This window comes from Dreissena polymorpha, chromosome 9, assembly GCF_020536995.1.
Source record: "Dreissena polymorpha isolate Duluth1 chromosome 9, UMN_Dpol_1.0, whole genome shotgun sequence".
NCBI classification, from domain to species: Eukaryota; Metazoa; Mollusca; class Bivalvia; order Myida; family Dreissenidae; genus Dreissena; species Dreissena polymorpha.
In genome coordinates, this window is record NC_068363.1 from 58951246 (window position 1) to 58968740 (window position 17495).

At 36.1% G+C, this 17495-nt stretch overlaps 1 protein-coding gene across 2 annotated transcripts in view; it reads right to left on the reverse strand.

Moving 5' to 3' along the window:
• LOC127844415 (FACT complex subunit SPT16-like) overlaps positions 1-17495 on the reverse strand; it is a 48259-nt gene that overhangs the window by 28683 nt on the left and 2081 nt on the right. For both annotated transcript variants that reach the window (XM_052374582.1, XM_052374581.1), the window contains exons 2-7: positions 13999-14097; positions 9084-9248; positions 8484-8543; positions 7586-7678; positions 4268-4414; positions 3615-3769 (exon numbers count right to left, since the gene is read on the reverse strand). In XM_052374582.1, coding sequence (XP_052230542.1) covers positions 3615-3769; positions 4268-4414; positions 7586-7678; positions 8484-8543; positions 9084-9248; positions 13999-14097 — 719 coding nt within the window. The remainder of the gene's footprint in view (positions 1-3614; positions 3770-4267; positions 4415-7585; positions 7679-8483; positions 8544-9083; positions 9249-13998; positions 14098-17495) is intronic.

A 17495-nucleotide genomic window follows, 5' to 3' on the forward strand; every position in this document is an offset into this window, starting at 1 on the left:
CTGATTGTACCAGTCACTGTACGCATAATAAGTCGTTACATGTTTATGCAGACATTTCAGAAGACAGCCAGGCTTCCATTCCTGATATTAAGACTATTATATCATCATATGTAAAAACAAACCACAAGGAAACGTGTTCAGAATGTGTGTGTTTTTCTGGATCTATAAAAAAGTATGAATACTCTTCAGGGGAATACATGCGTTTTAAATTGCGAGATGATTTTCTGTCCGGAAGACTAAATGAATATGTTTTGTATCATTGGAAATCTTATGATTGTGACACAGATTCTAGCTTTAAAGATACTGATGAAACATGTCAATGTTGCTATGATAAACCTCAAACAAAGCCATTGTCCACAAAATCATTTAATATTCTTTCGGAGTGGTATATTGAAACTCCTCTTGTTTGCCAAATTCTGTTTGAAATATTCATCAACCAAAGGTCACTTAAAAGAGCAGAAGAGATCAAACAGTTCTTGAAACAGATATACAAGGTTACACATGCAATATGACAGTTTCTTGAATATTTTTAACGAAAGGTATTGTGAAATTCTTCAAGACAAAAGCACACAGAAACTGTCGATAAATTATCATTCCCTGTCAGCAGTATTTAATTTGACATCAGCAAGAGGGCTGAGGAATATTTAATTGTTTACTTCTGAATAATTTGATAATTATGTGTAATGGAAAATATCTGCATTATAATTTTATATAACATAATTATAATTATGCTCTGAAATCATTACATACTCTTCGCATATATATACTTTCCATAGTTTTCCACCTAGTTTAATTAACATCAATTAATATGTTGTTCAATTCAATAATAAACTATGTACACGTTCTGATCTGTTCTTTATTTTTTATTCTATCATTAAAATACAAGCACGATGCTCTTTATTAAAATGTGCTTTAGTTAATAAATATTAACTCTTTGATACCTATTAAAATGCATGCCCCTGTATTTTTCTACAATCAAATTATTTATATAGTGGGTGAGGAATGTTTAAGGCTACTATTCCATCTGTCCGTATCTGCATCCGTATACGCAAAAAAATTTAGAACCAGTTGAAATGCACTGCGCTTATTCCATTCACCCGCATCCGCATATCCGCATGCGCAATAGGCGTCCGCAAAAAACCACTTAAGTAAGCATTCTAATGCGGATGCGGACAAGATACGGACAGCATTTAGAACCATCAGGGAAGCTGTCATCTCAAAAATCAACTTAAAAACTAATCAAATTCGTGGAAAATTACCCGGAATTATACAACCAACGCAGTTCTGCATATGATTTCACTTCAAATGTTTGGAAAAGCATAGCCAAGGAACTAGAATAAGATATTTAAGGTATTTACCATTTGTATTCTTTTACAGGCCGAATGATGATTTGTACCTTATATCTACTTAAATTCACGCTTGTCCTTCATAATAAGTATGTCAATTATAATTTTCAGTTTTATCCATATATTTTTTGTTCCCAAAAAAGAAAGATACGTTCATGTTATCACTTCCAACAGTGATCAGTGTTTCACACTACTTTGATAATGACCCCTAAACAGTTAAATAGATTAGCCCTGATCTTGTTGAATCTATGGAGAAAGGAGTAACCGAGTAGGACTGTCAAGACAAACATTCTGACCAAATTTCATGAAGATTGGATGAAAACTGTGACCTCTATTGTCTACACAAGGTTTTTCTATTATTTTACCTAGTGACCTAGTTTTTGACCCAAGATGACCCAAATACAATCCCAACCCAGATTTCATCAAGATAAACATTCTGACCAAATTTCATAAAGATTGGATGAAAACTGCGACCTCTATTGTCTATACAAGGTTTTTCTATTATTTCACCTAGTGACCTAGTTTTTGGCCCCAAATGACCCAAATACAATCCCAACCCAGATTTCATCAAGATAAACATTCTGACCAAATTTCATAAAGATTGGATGAAAACTGTGACCTCTACTGTCTACACAAACAAATTGTTGACGGTTTTTCTATTATTTGACCTAGTGACCTAGTTTTTGACCTCAGATGACACAAATACACTCTCAACCCAGATTTCATCAAGATAAACATTCTGACCAAATTTCATAAAGATTGGATGAAAACTGCGACCTCTATTGTCTACACAAGGTTTTTCTATTATTTGACCTAGTTTTTGACCTAGTGACCTAGTTTTTGACCCCATATGACCCAAATACATTCCCAAGCCAGATTTCATCAAGATAAACATTCTGACTAAATTTCATAAAGACTGGCTGAAAACTGCGACCTCTATTGTCTACACAAGGTTTTTCTATTATTTGATCTAGTTTTTTACCTAGTGACCTAGTTTTTGACCCCAGATGACCCAAATACAATCCCAACCCAGATTTGATCAAGATAAACATTCTGACCAAATTTCATAAACATTGGATGAAAACTGTGACCTCTACTGTCTACACAAACAAATTGTTGATGATTTTTCAATTATTTAACCTAGTGACCTAGTTTTTGACCCCAGATGACCAAAATACAATCCCAAACCAGATTTCATCAAGATAAACATTCTGACCAAATTTCATAAAGATTGGATGAAAACTGTGACCTCTACTGTCTACACAAACAAATTGTTGACGGACACACACACGCATGCACGCACGCACGCACGCACATACGGACGCCGGACATCACATGGTCACATTAGCTCACCATGTCACTTCGTGACAGGTGAGCTAAAAATAAAACAATATTAAAATTATGACAAAGAACAGTATATAAATTTTTATAAGTGAATGTTTAAATGCTTTCTAAAAATGTATATTATAAAGTGCTAGAGAATTAAATTGATGTAAAATAAAGTCAATAATTAGTTTGACCTAAAAAAGGTGACATTGACATTTAGCGAAAGTTTGATGAAAATCTTTCAATTGGTGAATTAAAAATGTACCACACAACAAAAAAAGGGTTCAAACTTTTGACCTTGATAGAAAACATGACCTTGAGCAGGCTTGACTCATGACATCTAATTGTCTTAATGACCAAGTTTCATGACAACTCTGTAAGGATATTGGAGATATGTAGCGGACACTAAAATGGAGGCTTGGCATGTCAGTCCCGTTTCACGGACATTTCTTCAAAGGAAATAGACATGAAATTGAAGCTCAAACATTTTACTTTAAAGTACGACCCTGACCATGAGCAAGCATAATGTACTCATCTGTTCTGCAATTTATTTCAATGCTCTTAATATGTGAGGCAATTCTCATCAAGGGTACTGCTTTGCAGCGTGAGATTGATCAGCAACTGAGCCTTGATTTGGAAAAAAAGGCTTACTGCATGTGCGTAAAGGGCTTACTGCATGTGCGTAAAGGGCTGTCCCAGATTAGCCTGTGCAGTCTTCACAGGCTAATTAAAGATGATACTTTCCACTTTTATAGTAAATTTTCTTTTAGGGAATTCTAGCAAAAATCCAGTTTATGCGGAAAGTGTTGTCCCTGATTAGACTTTGCAGACTGCACAGGCTAATCCGGAACGACAATTTAGCACATGCATTAAGCCAGGTTTTCTCAGAGCCTGGTTCATATTTTCAGAAATGTAATTTGTTTCCAACAAACCCCTCAGTACCTGACAGTTGAGAACTTGAGGCTGTATTTGCCTCCACTCTGTATGATTGCGGGGTAACACATGTCCAGCTGTGACACATCTATACCGGCCGGCAGGAACTTCTTGTTTTTCAAGGCCTGCTCAACACCGTCTGCAAGCTTGGAATGCTTCACTTTCTGAAAACATTTCAGGGCTTTGATCAATTTTTGTAAATATCGGTAGTTTGAGCTTCTTTACGAAATATTTTGATGTTTGTCTAATAAAACTTGAAAACTATTGTAAATACAACATAAACCAATATTTACCTCAGAATTTTCACAGCATATTTAGCATCTCTACAAATATTGTTTTCACTTGAATCATATTTTAAACCCCATACCAGAGAGATTATTTTTTGAAATGTTGAAGTCAACTTGTAATACGGACTAAGCTAAGAAAATGTCAGAGTGGACACTTACAAGTGTTGAACATTGCCAGCATTGAGCATTTTTGCTTAATTTGTACAAGTGTTTAACATTGTCAGAGTTTATCATTATATTTAACTTGTTTAATTATTCTTACATAGGCCACTAAGATTTGTTTAATTTGTTTTGAGTGACATCATTTCTTGCAGTATGTATTTTATAGAACCAAAAACTTATCATTTATTCAAACATAAAGTTTCCAACATATACCTTATCTGCATCTATGACCTCCATGATTTGTTCCTTGAGGTATTTAGAGAATACATCACACGTGGCAGAACACGCCTTCTGGATCAGCCTCAATTCTGATTCCTCTTTGGGGGCCATGATAACAGCCAGGGAGGAGCTCACGTCAACCTGCACGAGGGATATGATATGAGCTCTGTAAAAACGGGGCTTAATTCACGTGTGTAGTGTCGTCCAAGATTAGCCTGTGCAGTCCGCACAGGCTAATTAGGGACGACACTTTCCACTGTAAAATTGATTTTTGCTAAAAAGAGACATTCTTTGAATGAAAATACAAAAGAAGCTTAAAGTGTCGACCTTGATTAGCCTGTAATGAAATAAAATTAACAATCTTATACTAAATTTTACAAAACTATTGCCAAGCAATATATGTCCCCTACCGGCTCCACCATTGTCAGAAATTCCACCATTGCCAGATTATTATTTCATTTTTGTTTCCATAGCAACCAGAATTTTTGACATAGGAACAAAATGAAATGACGTGCATAATGTCCATATTGCCATCTATCCATGTTAAAAGTTTCATGAAAAAATATGAAGAACTTTTAAAAGTTATCGCAGGATTCAGAAAAGTGTGACAGACAGACACTCACAGAGCGAAAACCATGATAAGTCCCCTCCGGTGAAACCGGTAGGGGAAAATTACCTGCAATGTGTAAACTGGGATAGCAACATTAGATCTTTATTTGGTTAATGTTGCTTGTGCAAGCAGTTTTATCACAAACAAATACTGTACAGACCAGTTGAATACATGCAGCTCTACAACATTGACCTGGCACTTGTTAACTCCATAACTTGATAAGCATTACTGTAAATCCACGAATATAATACGCCCTCGTGCATAATACGCACCTCCGAGTTTGGTCAAAATTTATCGGTAAAAATTGAAAATCCGAGTAAAATACGCACTAAAAAAATCAGTGTCCGAAATCGGCCATTTCCGAAAAAATGTGTCAATATATTTTTGTGCTGTGAAAATAGCAAATCAATTTGGTGTTGTCAACTATCTGTTATCCCGGTATATTGATCGGGATGTGTTATAGTGCTGTTGTTATGACAGTTGCATAATAAATATCTCTTGTCAATTGTTTATATTACCATTGATTGTTACCAATAACACACAGGCCCCTTGCTGACATCCGGGTCAAGCAGTCATAATTACAAAAGAAAGAAGCAGAGACGCTGTTTTTTGTTTTCACATTTAATTCAATTTGACAATATTCGGGACGATAATAATTATAATAATAATAAAGTAATAAGAAGACAAAATTGTTACTTCCGTTTTTATAGTTGTCTAGCTAGATGAATTACTTTTTCTTTTTTTGAGCTACAAACTCGATACTTTAATATAACTTAAAATACAATTAAACCGCTCGTGTTTTTCATGATCTAGTTAATTAAAATACGCTGCTGTCATTAAGGCTAGTTTGGGAGTAAAAAACAAATTAATTAATTATCACCTTTCAATTTAATTCGGCAATTGGCAGACAGGTGTAATAGACTCTATTAGCATCATAAAACTAATTATTTAATTACCACTCTTTACTTCAGATATGGTAAATATGCGGTAGAAAGATAAATTGTGGTCAGCTAAGAAATATTTATTTATGGGTATTGTCAGTTTTTTTTTTCATTTGCTAATCTCAAATACGACTAAGCGTCCAGTCGCTATTTTGAAGGCAGACGACGGTATTAACTGTGTATTTAAAGTATACAGTGTCTGCGCATGGATGACCCAATATAATCCGATAGCTCCTCCCGTTCTCACGTTTTATTCGACAAAGTCATTTCATGTGTAAGCGAGCTCAATGTTGATTGGCCAGCTACTATGTGCACTTCAATAACAATAAGGTCAAGCGATGTCTCATAATCGGGTACAGACCGGGTTTCGTTTACTGTTCGAATTGCGAACACTTTCATTAAAACAAAGAGACAAATATAGAAAACCAGTCCGATATAAATGGCGGATGTTTTCAATGAAATTTTACTAGATTTTCGTATTTTCACAAATAAGATTTTTATTGAGCCAAATTCTTAGTATTTTCGCAAATGACTCAAATGGCGAACGACAGCGCGAGCGCTGTTGCACCCCTTTGATGTAATGGTATAGTTCAAAATGGCTGCTGCGAAGCGAATAACAGCGATTAAGTTGAAAATTTGCACAGGAAAATTTTTGTTCTGCTCTAAACTCGTATATTATACGCACCCCCTACTTGAAGAAAAAATTGGCAGGTAAAAAAGTGTGTATTATATTCGTAGATTTACGGTATTTTTCGCTTGCATTGTTCCTTCATTTTCATAAGGTTTTATTCGTGAACATGTTGCAAGAGTGTAATAAGGCAATAAAAGTATACTTAGTGAGGTTCACATTTTTTGACCATTTTAGGCAAAGTCCCTTCCGATTGGGAAAAATTGTGTTGGTTTGATTAAACTTGGGAAATCAGTATTGTTTATTGCTTACAAGTATTGTAAAATTGAGAATAAACGTGTTTACATTATTAAATTTACTAAGGTTTAACTAATAGAGCATAGCTAAATGTTGATTTATGTAAAAATAATTTCTTTGTTAGTTTTTTGGAAACCTTCAGTTGGGAATTTTCAGGTCTCATTTGTGAAAGCTATAATTTTGTTTTTTATTAGGAATGGGGCAATAACGGCCCAGCATTTGAAGAAAAAATACTGGTATACTTAAATAGATTTTACTTATTTAACGTATGGAAACTAAAATAAATGTTTACGTTTTAACCTTTTTATTTAAGCTTGATTGCATCAACAGCCTATGGCTTATTGAAACACTCTTGACTCTGGGTAGAACCAGTAACTGATGTCTTTAAGGGAGATCTAAAGATGACCACACAGTGGTGATTGAACTATTGACCTCCCAGTTGTTAGGCGGACATTATATCCTCTATGCCATGGCTATCTTATAAACTAATATGTTCATCAAATAAGTGTATTTTAATATATTCATGAATAAAGGTCAATGCAGAGTGAATATGACCCACGTTATGCCAAAATATCGCATGACCAGGGCTTGCGCTGCCATTTGCTTAATTAGCTATTGGCTACAAATTAGCAAATTTAGCTCAAGAATTTTATTTGGCTACAGCTTTTGCTTCATAAAACCTTATTAAACCGCCATAATAAAAATAATTACTTTGTTTTGACGAAAATTTGGCTCAAGAAAATGTTAAGCCAGAGTGTGCATTTGTTGAGCTTAGCTATAAACAGCATCTGTCAGATAATTATGAGATATCAGATTCCACCATAACTAATGAATACCTTCTCAAAGTTTCCTCCCTTGAGAGCACTCCGCCATGCGTCCATGAACTCTCCCGGGAACTTGTCCTTCTGGAACTCCCCCAGCATCTTCCCCTGAACACAACACATATAGAATCCGGAACTAGTATAACAACAAGTTGTTCAACCAAGTACGGTATGCCCAAATAAATATGCATAAATAATTATATTTTTTCTACAAACCCTGAAAATGTTACAAGCAACGTGTACCTTTTACTGAAAGAAGTGTTTTCTCTCAGCAAACTTATTTTTACTATAAATGGTGCAGGAGTTTTGAGATCTGATTTAAAATTCCCAAAAGCGAAAAAGCTCAATAATTATTGAGATCTTTAAAAATTGTCTTCTGGCATGATGTTTATTAAAAATAAAAATACTGCATCTAAGACACTTCTGACAGTAATTATTTACAACCTAATCGTTAACTTGTTTTAATTTTACAGTAATGGTTATAATTGAAAAATTCATGCAGTGCTTATTGGGAAGGTAAGGTAGTATTTCACATTTAATGATAAATCAGTGTTTTTTTATTCCAAATCGGGTCCTGTAACCATTCCCAATGGAAAAAAATATACATTTTTTCCCAAATGGGAGTTACAAATTCCCAATGGAAGGTTTCAAACAAAAAATAATAATTTTTTATTTTTTTTATTTTTTAGATTTGAATATTTTGTTCATCTTCCATCCATGTAAGAACAACCTTAGTAAATATAATGCTGGACAAACATGTTTCCTCAATTTTGAAGCATTTGTTAGCAAAACAACACAAACTTCCCAATTTTAGTCCAAACACCGCGAATTTTCCCAATCCAAAGGGACCCCCATTCCAAAAATGGTGAAACAAAACACTGTAAATATGTTTTTTCAAACCATATATACTTACCTTTTTGCTCTTTTTTATTGCTTCCAGGATTTTTGTGAAGTTGGCTTTGTCCTTATCAGCCTGAAAACAACAACAACATATATATTTACAATTACAACATTCATCATGTACGCCGTTATAACCCACATGATCAGCATTTTTTTTAAAGAATACAATTAAAACGTATATTCTGCTGGACAAAGAACATATGATTGGAGCAGAATTTGTTCTTCAGCGCTTGAGTTGACATATCATGGGTTAATATTCTTGTTCATAACAAGCACATTGATTCAATGAATGACATCCCCAGCTAAATAAATTTCACTATGGGTGAAACATTCAGATTCTACCTTCAGTGCTTTTTTAAAATACCTAAGCTGTAGCACAAGCAGACTACATCCTCTTAGACAATTTTTATACATTCATAGTTTTTTCGCCAAATAAATTTCTACTCTAGAAATGTCATAACACTATCGTTATATCATGTGCAAATTTTCCCAAACAGTTTTCATGCCCTTTTTGTCCCTAAGAAAATAGGAAAGGCCCCTCACGCAGCCATTTGAAAATAGTAAAAAAATAACATTAACTCATATTTTGGTCCTAAACAAACGGCTGTCCCACCTTATCCCTGACAAGGAGTCTTATGCTAGGAAGGCCTCCCTCGTTCTCCTTGCCGCCATCTACTTGCTTGAGGAAGTCTATCTTCTTCTTACTGGCCAGCATGTACAGGTACTTCTCACACAAAACCATCAGTGTGTCTGCCAGCTCATAGCCAAACAACCACGACTGAAAGAAATAAACCAAACAACCAGGTCAGAAATAAACAAGACTATTGTCAAGCAATATAAGTCCCCTACCAGTGAAACTCCACCATTGTCAGCAATATTTCTGGTCTATTTATTGCCGTAGAAACGAGAATTCTTGACATAGGAACAAAATGAAATGACATGCATAATCTCCATATTGCCATCTTTCCATGTTTTAAGTTTCATGAAAAAATATGAAGAACTTGTAAAGTCATCGCAGTATCCATCCTTTTCAGCAATATTTTTATTCTATTTGTTGCCATAGCAACCAAAATTCTTGACGTAGGAACAAAATGAAATGATGTGCATAATCTCCATATTGCCATCTGTTCATGTTTCAAGTTCCATGAACAAATATGAAAAACTTTTTAAGTTATCGCAGGATCCAGAAAAGTGTGACAGACCCACAGGCTCACACACAGAGCGCAAACCATAAGTCCCCTCCGGTTTCACTGGTAGGGGACAATAATTAAAATCGACAACAAATTCTGTATCCAAAAATGTCAGTCAGAAAAATGTATGCGGTTGGCATATGAAATACAAGAGCACCGCATAACAGGTGCCACGCTCCGCTGCGAAAGCTTGTCAGAATTTTTTAGGTCACAGTGCCCTTGACCTTTGACCTAGTGACCCAAAATGGGTGTGGCGTGTAGAACTCATCAAGGTTCATCTACATATGAAGTTTCAAAGTTGTAGGTGGAAGCACTTTGATTTTAGAGGCAATGTAAAGGTTTTAGCACGACGCCGGCGGACGGCGAGCAGGCTATGACAATACCTCGGGTTTTCTCCGAAAACAGCCTCGCTAAAAATGTGCTTATCGTTTAAAATCAGAAAATGAAAACCTAGTGTTTTATACAGGAAGGAAAAAGGGCGTGGTGCCAGGGCCCTCAATCTATCAAATCTGCCGCCGAATTTCGGTGGCAGTCCCCCACCTGAAAAGTATACTTTTTTCCCCTTTTGGGGGGAAAAATTCCCCCTAAGAAAAAAAAAAAAATAATTTTTTTTATAGAAAGATGTGTCTCATGATTATTATATCTCAATTCTATTTCAATTTAATCTTTTCAAACATACTACATTATGAAAAATGCAATGAATATAGTGCAAACATGTACAAATGAAATAATGAGAGAGTTATTAAAAAAATCCCCCAAAAAGGGAAACGCCGCGAAAATTCCCCCACATAAGGGCTGAGGACCCCTGCCCCCAAAGTAGTGTGAGGGCCCTGGGTGCAAAATTTCAAAAATGGGCACTTTAGCGCGCGACATCCATAAAAAGGGCACACATATATCTGTATAGTGACTTAATAACAAGCTTTGTTACACACAAACATTGTATGTATAGTTTTAAGATTTATTGTTGAATAATTAAACCAACAAAATCCAGAATGTATATTTTATTATGTGTTTTATATTTTCATGTAGTAACAAAAAACAAGATTAAACACCTTAGGATATATATCTTATACTAACTATAGCTTTTCAAAGAAGTCTTAGAATACTGTTAAATGAGTTACCCTCTTAAACAATTATTTATATTTAAAATGTTACACACATTGCACAAACAAGTCCTTTGTATGCATCTTAAATGGAGATTCACAAACACTAACACTTTGTTGAATAGTCAGAAAGTTCTGCGTAATGTCATTGTTTTCATGACCACGTGTTGTATTGTGTACATTTTATTTCGCAACAAGTGTAACTAGGAACGGCGCCGTACTGTCTTTTGTTCATTGTCAAATAATTCAATACACGTTAATTGGTCTTCGATATAAAATTGTTTTGCTTACAAAGCAATTTGCATCAATTTCTAATTTACGTTTCGTCGAAAGTGGAATGCCAAAATCTGAAAGCGTACGTTGCGACATTCTAAACACGAATGATAAGTGGTACAAGTTCAATATTTTTGTAAAATTCATATCTGTGTTTGCCAATTATCATATTTTGACAAGTTACAAACGGGTCATAATGTTCTTAATTGAACCAATGGTGCAGGCCTACTACTGTTACAGCAATTAACAACTTTTGGCCAAACAGGGTCCAAGACGGGGTATCAACTTCTTTGCCGACATTCACACGTTATTGTAATCAAAACATCCTGACAATAAACAAGCACGTGCTCCAATTTAGCGGGGTCTGCCTAACCGTGAGCAGCAAACATGTTAAGATTGTCGTCTGCTACAATTCATCAACACACATCTACTGTGAGCCTGCGCCAATTGTATTGGATAGGAGGTGGAGCGTTATTTTAATCGACAGCTTTAATATGAGCCTGCGCCTATTGTATTGGATAGGAGGCGGAGCGTTATTTTAATCGACAGCTTTAATATGTCACGGGTTGCTATTTTCGGCGTATGGCCAATTTTCAGGAAGTACAGTGGACGTCATGGGGTTTTGTAATCGGCGTATGGAAACAATTATCAGGCGTAATATACGGCCGTACGCCGCTTAGTGCAAGCACTGTTTTAAATTAATTTTTATTAACTTATAACTGTTTTGCATTAAATAGAAATCAAATCAATATTTTACAGATACAACTGGTGTTTTTTTTTAAATTTAATTACGCGTAAAAATAAATGTTTTGATATAACTGAATTATGCATGAAATGCACAATTTTCACGTGAATAACATCGAGGTTTTCATCAAGTCTCCTATGTAACTGTGCACGATTGTATCTGGACCGATAGGTGTTACAAAGCCACTGAAATTATCGATTGATATTGACACATGGTTATTCACGCATGACGTATTCACAACCGCGCGAATCTTCGCTGATAAAAGTCGGCTTAGAAGCTTGGTTAAGAGGCAATTAAGATGTTATCAATGAGGTCGCGCACGGCGGAAAACAGGGTGGCGGCCTTTGAAAAGGGCAGCGTGGCGCTGATTTGCTTTGAAAGGGGCAGCGAGGCGCTCCAAAAAAGCGGCGTGGCGCCACGCCACGCTAAAACGGCCTGGATAAAACACTAAAACCAGATACCTAGCAAAAACGTTATCAATAAAATTTCTGGAATGCTGAGGGAGATATAACAATATTCATTCTTACATGATCACACACTCAAACAAATTTTCCCCTACTCTCAACCCCTTAAACTGATTAACATTGATCTACAAATCAACCCTGGACAGCTCAAATCCAGATTTCTGGAATAATCCGGACAATTGAAACCCCTGCGATATATATGAGTAAGTTGCTTGATTGAGGGCTTCCGCTTTTTGCTAGATTCTCTAATAGCGGAAACTTTGCAAATGTGGCGATTAAAATAATTTTTAGGCGAAAAAGAACATTTTTTCCAGTTCCATGACATTCTAGATAATAAACTCGTTTAGCTGTAGACTATGGGCCAATACTTCATAGTGCTATTGAACTGAAAAATTGATACACAGTGTGCATCACCACCGGTCAGAACTGGTAATAAAGACAAAGACAATTGCTGGCTTGAATTAACACAAAAAAACCTAACGGTACAACTTTTCGGCTTAGGAAAACAATCAACACTAAGTAATAATGGAGCAACTGAGTTGTCGCTAAAGAACATAATACACTGCAACTCCAATATATCGCGGTTGAAGGGGTCCAAAGATCGCGACCGTGATATATCCGGTGCGCGATATAAATTGTAAGATTATGTATGCATGTATATGTATGCATTAGCAATCTCAAAACACGCTATTTACCTACCTTATTCAATTATGTGTTATATCCATATGTTATTCATTGGTATAACACAAAACATTATTAATTGTGAGTATTTTTAAATGCATATAATTTAATTTGTTATCCGAAAAACATTGCCGAGTTGTATTGTTCAAGAAAGCATGCACAAATTAGACCCATGTACAAAATGACGTCATTCATTCTCATGAAAAGCATGGGTTTTAACAGTAGTGCATTTTGACAAACCGAGGGATATTTTCCTCTCAGTTAAAAGCAAGTAGTTTACACTGTATCTAACGCACACAGATTGTTGAGATAGGTCAGTATTGACTTGTGACATTTACAGTTATTATTGTGTACACCATCATGTGTGCACTGGTGCGTTTCGGCAGTTCAAAGCAAAATCAATACAGAATGGTAACACCCGAAATGACCTGTGATGTTTGACAAGAGGGGCTATTGTTTATCGCAGTACACAGGTGTTAAAGTGATGTACAATGTAAGCAAACAATCTGGTCAAAACTGGATTATGAATGTTGGATGAAAGTTGTTGAAAAAAAGGAAAAGTACTAGCTTGAAACGGATTTTAATTCATCAAATTCTCAGATTAAAACATTTTATTTGGGGATTATGCTCGTCAGATTTTTGGGAGCCATAGCCGATTCGCGATATATTGGACAACGCGATATAACGGACCGTGATATATTGGAGTTGCAGTGTACTTAACTTCCAAAATGTATTTAAACAAATGTTTGAAGATTGATGTTTCGGTCCTATGAATTTAAGTCAGGTCCTGCAAGATATCCAAGGCCACAGGATGGGACTTGTGGACTTAAAATACATTTGGAAATGTTTGTGCACATGAAATTACTTTGTGTATAGAATTTTGTTTGTTTGGTAACTTGTTTATGCTTTTTTGGTGTGGCAGGAGCTTTGGTATTAATATTTGCTAACCTTGAAGAAGCCCCCAGACAGATGGTCAAGTATTTGAAACTTATATACTTTTCAGATCTCCATCTTCATTTTCCAATTTGTTTGGCAAAGTGGAAAGTTCAAGACCTGCCCTATGAAGTGGTACCTGTATGGATGTAGTTTTGGAGTAGACAACCTCCTCATCTTGGCCATTTGCCACGATTATCACGTCAGCTTTCGCCAAGGCATCATCATCAGATGGTTTCTGAAAAGTTGAAAGTAAATGAAATAAAAACAAACACAACAGAATGCACAAAAAATGAGAATATGACATATAATTTTATATGAGATTGTTACAAGACACATTGACATACAGTCTAATTGAAAAAGCATATATATGAAAATGAGTAATTGAAAATGATGGTATGTTCCATCATATAACCAAACAAACAATATCAGTATCAAGAGACTTTGAGATGGTTTCTGAAAAGTTGAAAATAAATGGAAACAAGACTATTACCAAGCACTAAAAGTCCCCTACCGGCTCCACCATTGTCAGAAATTCCACCATTGTCAGAATATTTCTTTCTTTGTTGCCATAGCAACCAGATTTTTTGACGTAGGAACAAAATGAAATGACCTGCATAATGTTCATATTGCCATCTATCCATGTTCCAAGTTTCATGAAAAAATATTAAGAATTTTTAAAGTTATCGCAGGATCCAGAAAACCACCATTTTCAGCATTATTTTTAGTCTATTTGTTGCCATAGCAACCAGAGTTTTAGACGTAGGAACAAAATAAAATGACGTGCATAATCTCCATATTGCCATCTATCCATATTTCAAGTTTCATTAAACAATATGAAGAACTTTTAAAATTATCGCAGGGTCCAGATAACCAACATTTTCAGCAGTATTTCTAGTCTATTTGTTGCCATAGCAACCAGAATTTTTGACGTAGGAACAAAATGAAATGACGTGCATAATGTCCCTATTGCCATCTATCCATGTTTCAAGTTTCATGAAAAAATATTAAGAACTTAAAGTTATCGCAGGATCCAGAAAAGTGTGACAGACTGACTGACTGACTGACACACAGAGCGCAAACCATAAGTCCCCTCCCATTTCAAAAAATAGATGAGCTAAAAAATGAAAGCTTGTAAGATTTTTTTAGAGGTCACAGTGACCTTGACCTTTGACCTTGTGACCCAAAAATGTGTGCGGCCAGTAGAACTCATCAAGGTGCAGCTACATATTTAGTTTCAAAGTTGTAGGTGGAAGCACTTTGATTTTAGAGTCAATGTTACGGTTTTGGCAAGGCCGAGCAGAAAGACACGAAGAGCTGGCTATGACAATATCTCGGGTTTTCTCCGAAAACAGTCGAGCTAAAAACTATATGCTGCCCTTGGGGGCATAAAAATGAGAATACGACATCACATTTTATCTGAGATTGTTACAAGACACATTAACATTACAGTCCAAGTGAAAAAGCATATATATGAAAATGAGTTATTGAAAATGATGGTTTTTTGCATCATATACATTGTAACCACACAAACAATATTATTATCAATTGACTTTGCGTCATGAATGTCAAACAGTTTACAGGTTACTTTAAAGCTAGTCTTTCATAGGATGTCACTCACATCTGGAATAGAGGGAAATTTGGCGATCTGATAACAATCATTGAACCTTAGGCTTGTTTGCATGCAATCTGATGACCTAATATGCTCCAGTGATGTACCAGATGAGATTTGTTGCTATCAAGATCAGTACGGACTACAATTATAATGTCAGTTATGAAATTCGCAATTTTGAAAAAAAAAGCCACTTCTAAACATTTGTAGCAAGTTGGGACTATGGCGATTGCCAGCCAAACCCCTGAAACTTTAATTATGAAATTTATTTATTCCGATTACGAAGTCGATACATGTGAACTGTGAAACGTCCAGAAAGTAATATCCGAATACTGTGCAACTAGAATCATTGGAAGTAGTAACTGTATAATCTTTCTAATCAGTGTTAAATGCAACCTAAACATCTTAAAGAAAGAATGTACAAAGCGGACATTACTAACAAGAACAAGAGTGCCAAACTGTCACAAGATACGCCCGTTTTAAGGCTTTGGACAACTTGATAACTTTACCATGACCCATATTTCAACTTGACCTACATGTACATATCATCTAGACACAACTTTTGACCAAAGTTGGTGAAGATCTAATGAAAACTACTTCAATTAGAGAGCGGACACCATGCTAAATGCTTTAAATGCACTACCGGTAAGTGACCTCGTGACCTAGTTTTTAACCTGGCATGACCAATATTTGGACTTGACCAACATGTAGATATTGTCTAGACACAACTTCTGACCAAGTTTGGTGAAGATCGGGTGAAAATTACTTCAATTAGAGAGCGGACACCATGCTGAATGCTTGAAATGGTTTAAGTGACCCTGTGACCTAGTTTTTGACCCGGCATGACCCATATTCGAACATGACCTAAATATTGTCTAGATACAACTTCTGACCAAGTTTGGTGAAGATCGGATGAATACAATTTGAATTAGAGTCCGGACAAAGTGGCGCCGTTGAAAATGCACTAATTGACCCTATGACCTAGTTTTTGACCCGGCATGACCCATATTCGAACTTGGCCTATATATCAACTAGATGCAATTGCTGACCAAGTTTGGTGAAGATCGGATGAATACAATTTGAAATAGAGTCCGGACAAAGTGGCCCCTTTGAAAATGCACTTATTGACCCTATGACCTAGTTTTTGACCCGGCATGACCCATATTCGAACTTGGCCTAGATATCAACTAGATGCAACTGCTGACCAAGTTTGGTGAAGATCGGATGAATACAATTTGAATTAGAGTCCGGACAAAGTGATGCCTTTGAAAATGCACTTATTGACCCTATGACCTAGTTTTTGACCCGGCATGACCCATATTCGAACTTGGCCTAGATATCAACTAGATGCAACTGCTGACCAAGTTTGGTGAAGATCGGATGAATACAATTTGAAATAGAGTCCGGACAAAGTGGCCCCTTTGAAAATGCACTTATTGACCCTATGACCTAGTTTTTGACCCGGCATGACCCATATTCGAACTTGGCCTAGATATCAACTAGATGCAACTGCTGACCAAGTTTGGTGAAGATCGGATGAATACAATTTGAATTAGAGTCCGGACAAAGTGATGCCTTCCGCCCGCCGCCCGCGGCCCCTTTGAAAATGCACTTATTGACCCTATGACCTAGTTTTTGACCCGGCATGACCCATATTCGAACTTGGCCTAGATATCAACTAGATGCAACTGCTGACCAAGTTTGGTGAAGATCGGATGAATACAATTTGAATTAGAGTCCGGACAAAGTGATGCCTTTGAAAATGCACTTATTGACCCTATGACCTAGTTTTTGACCCGGCATGACCCATATTCGAACTTGGCCTAGATATCAACTAGATGCAACTGCTGACCAAGTTTGGTGAAGATCGGATGAATACAATTTGAAATAGAGTCCGGACAAAGTGGCCCCTTTGAAAATGCACTTATTGACCCTATGACCTAGTTTTTGACCCGGCATGACCCATATTCGAACTTGGCCTAGATATCAACTAGATGCAACTGCTGACCAAGTTTGGTGAAGAT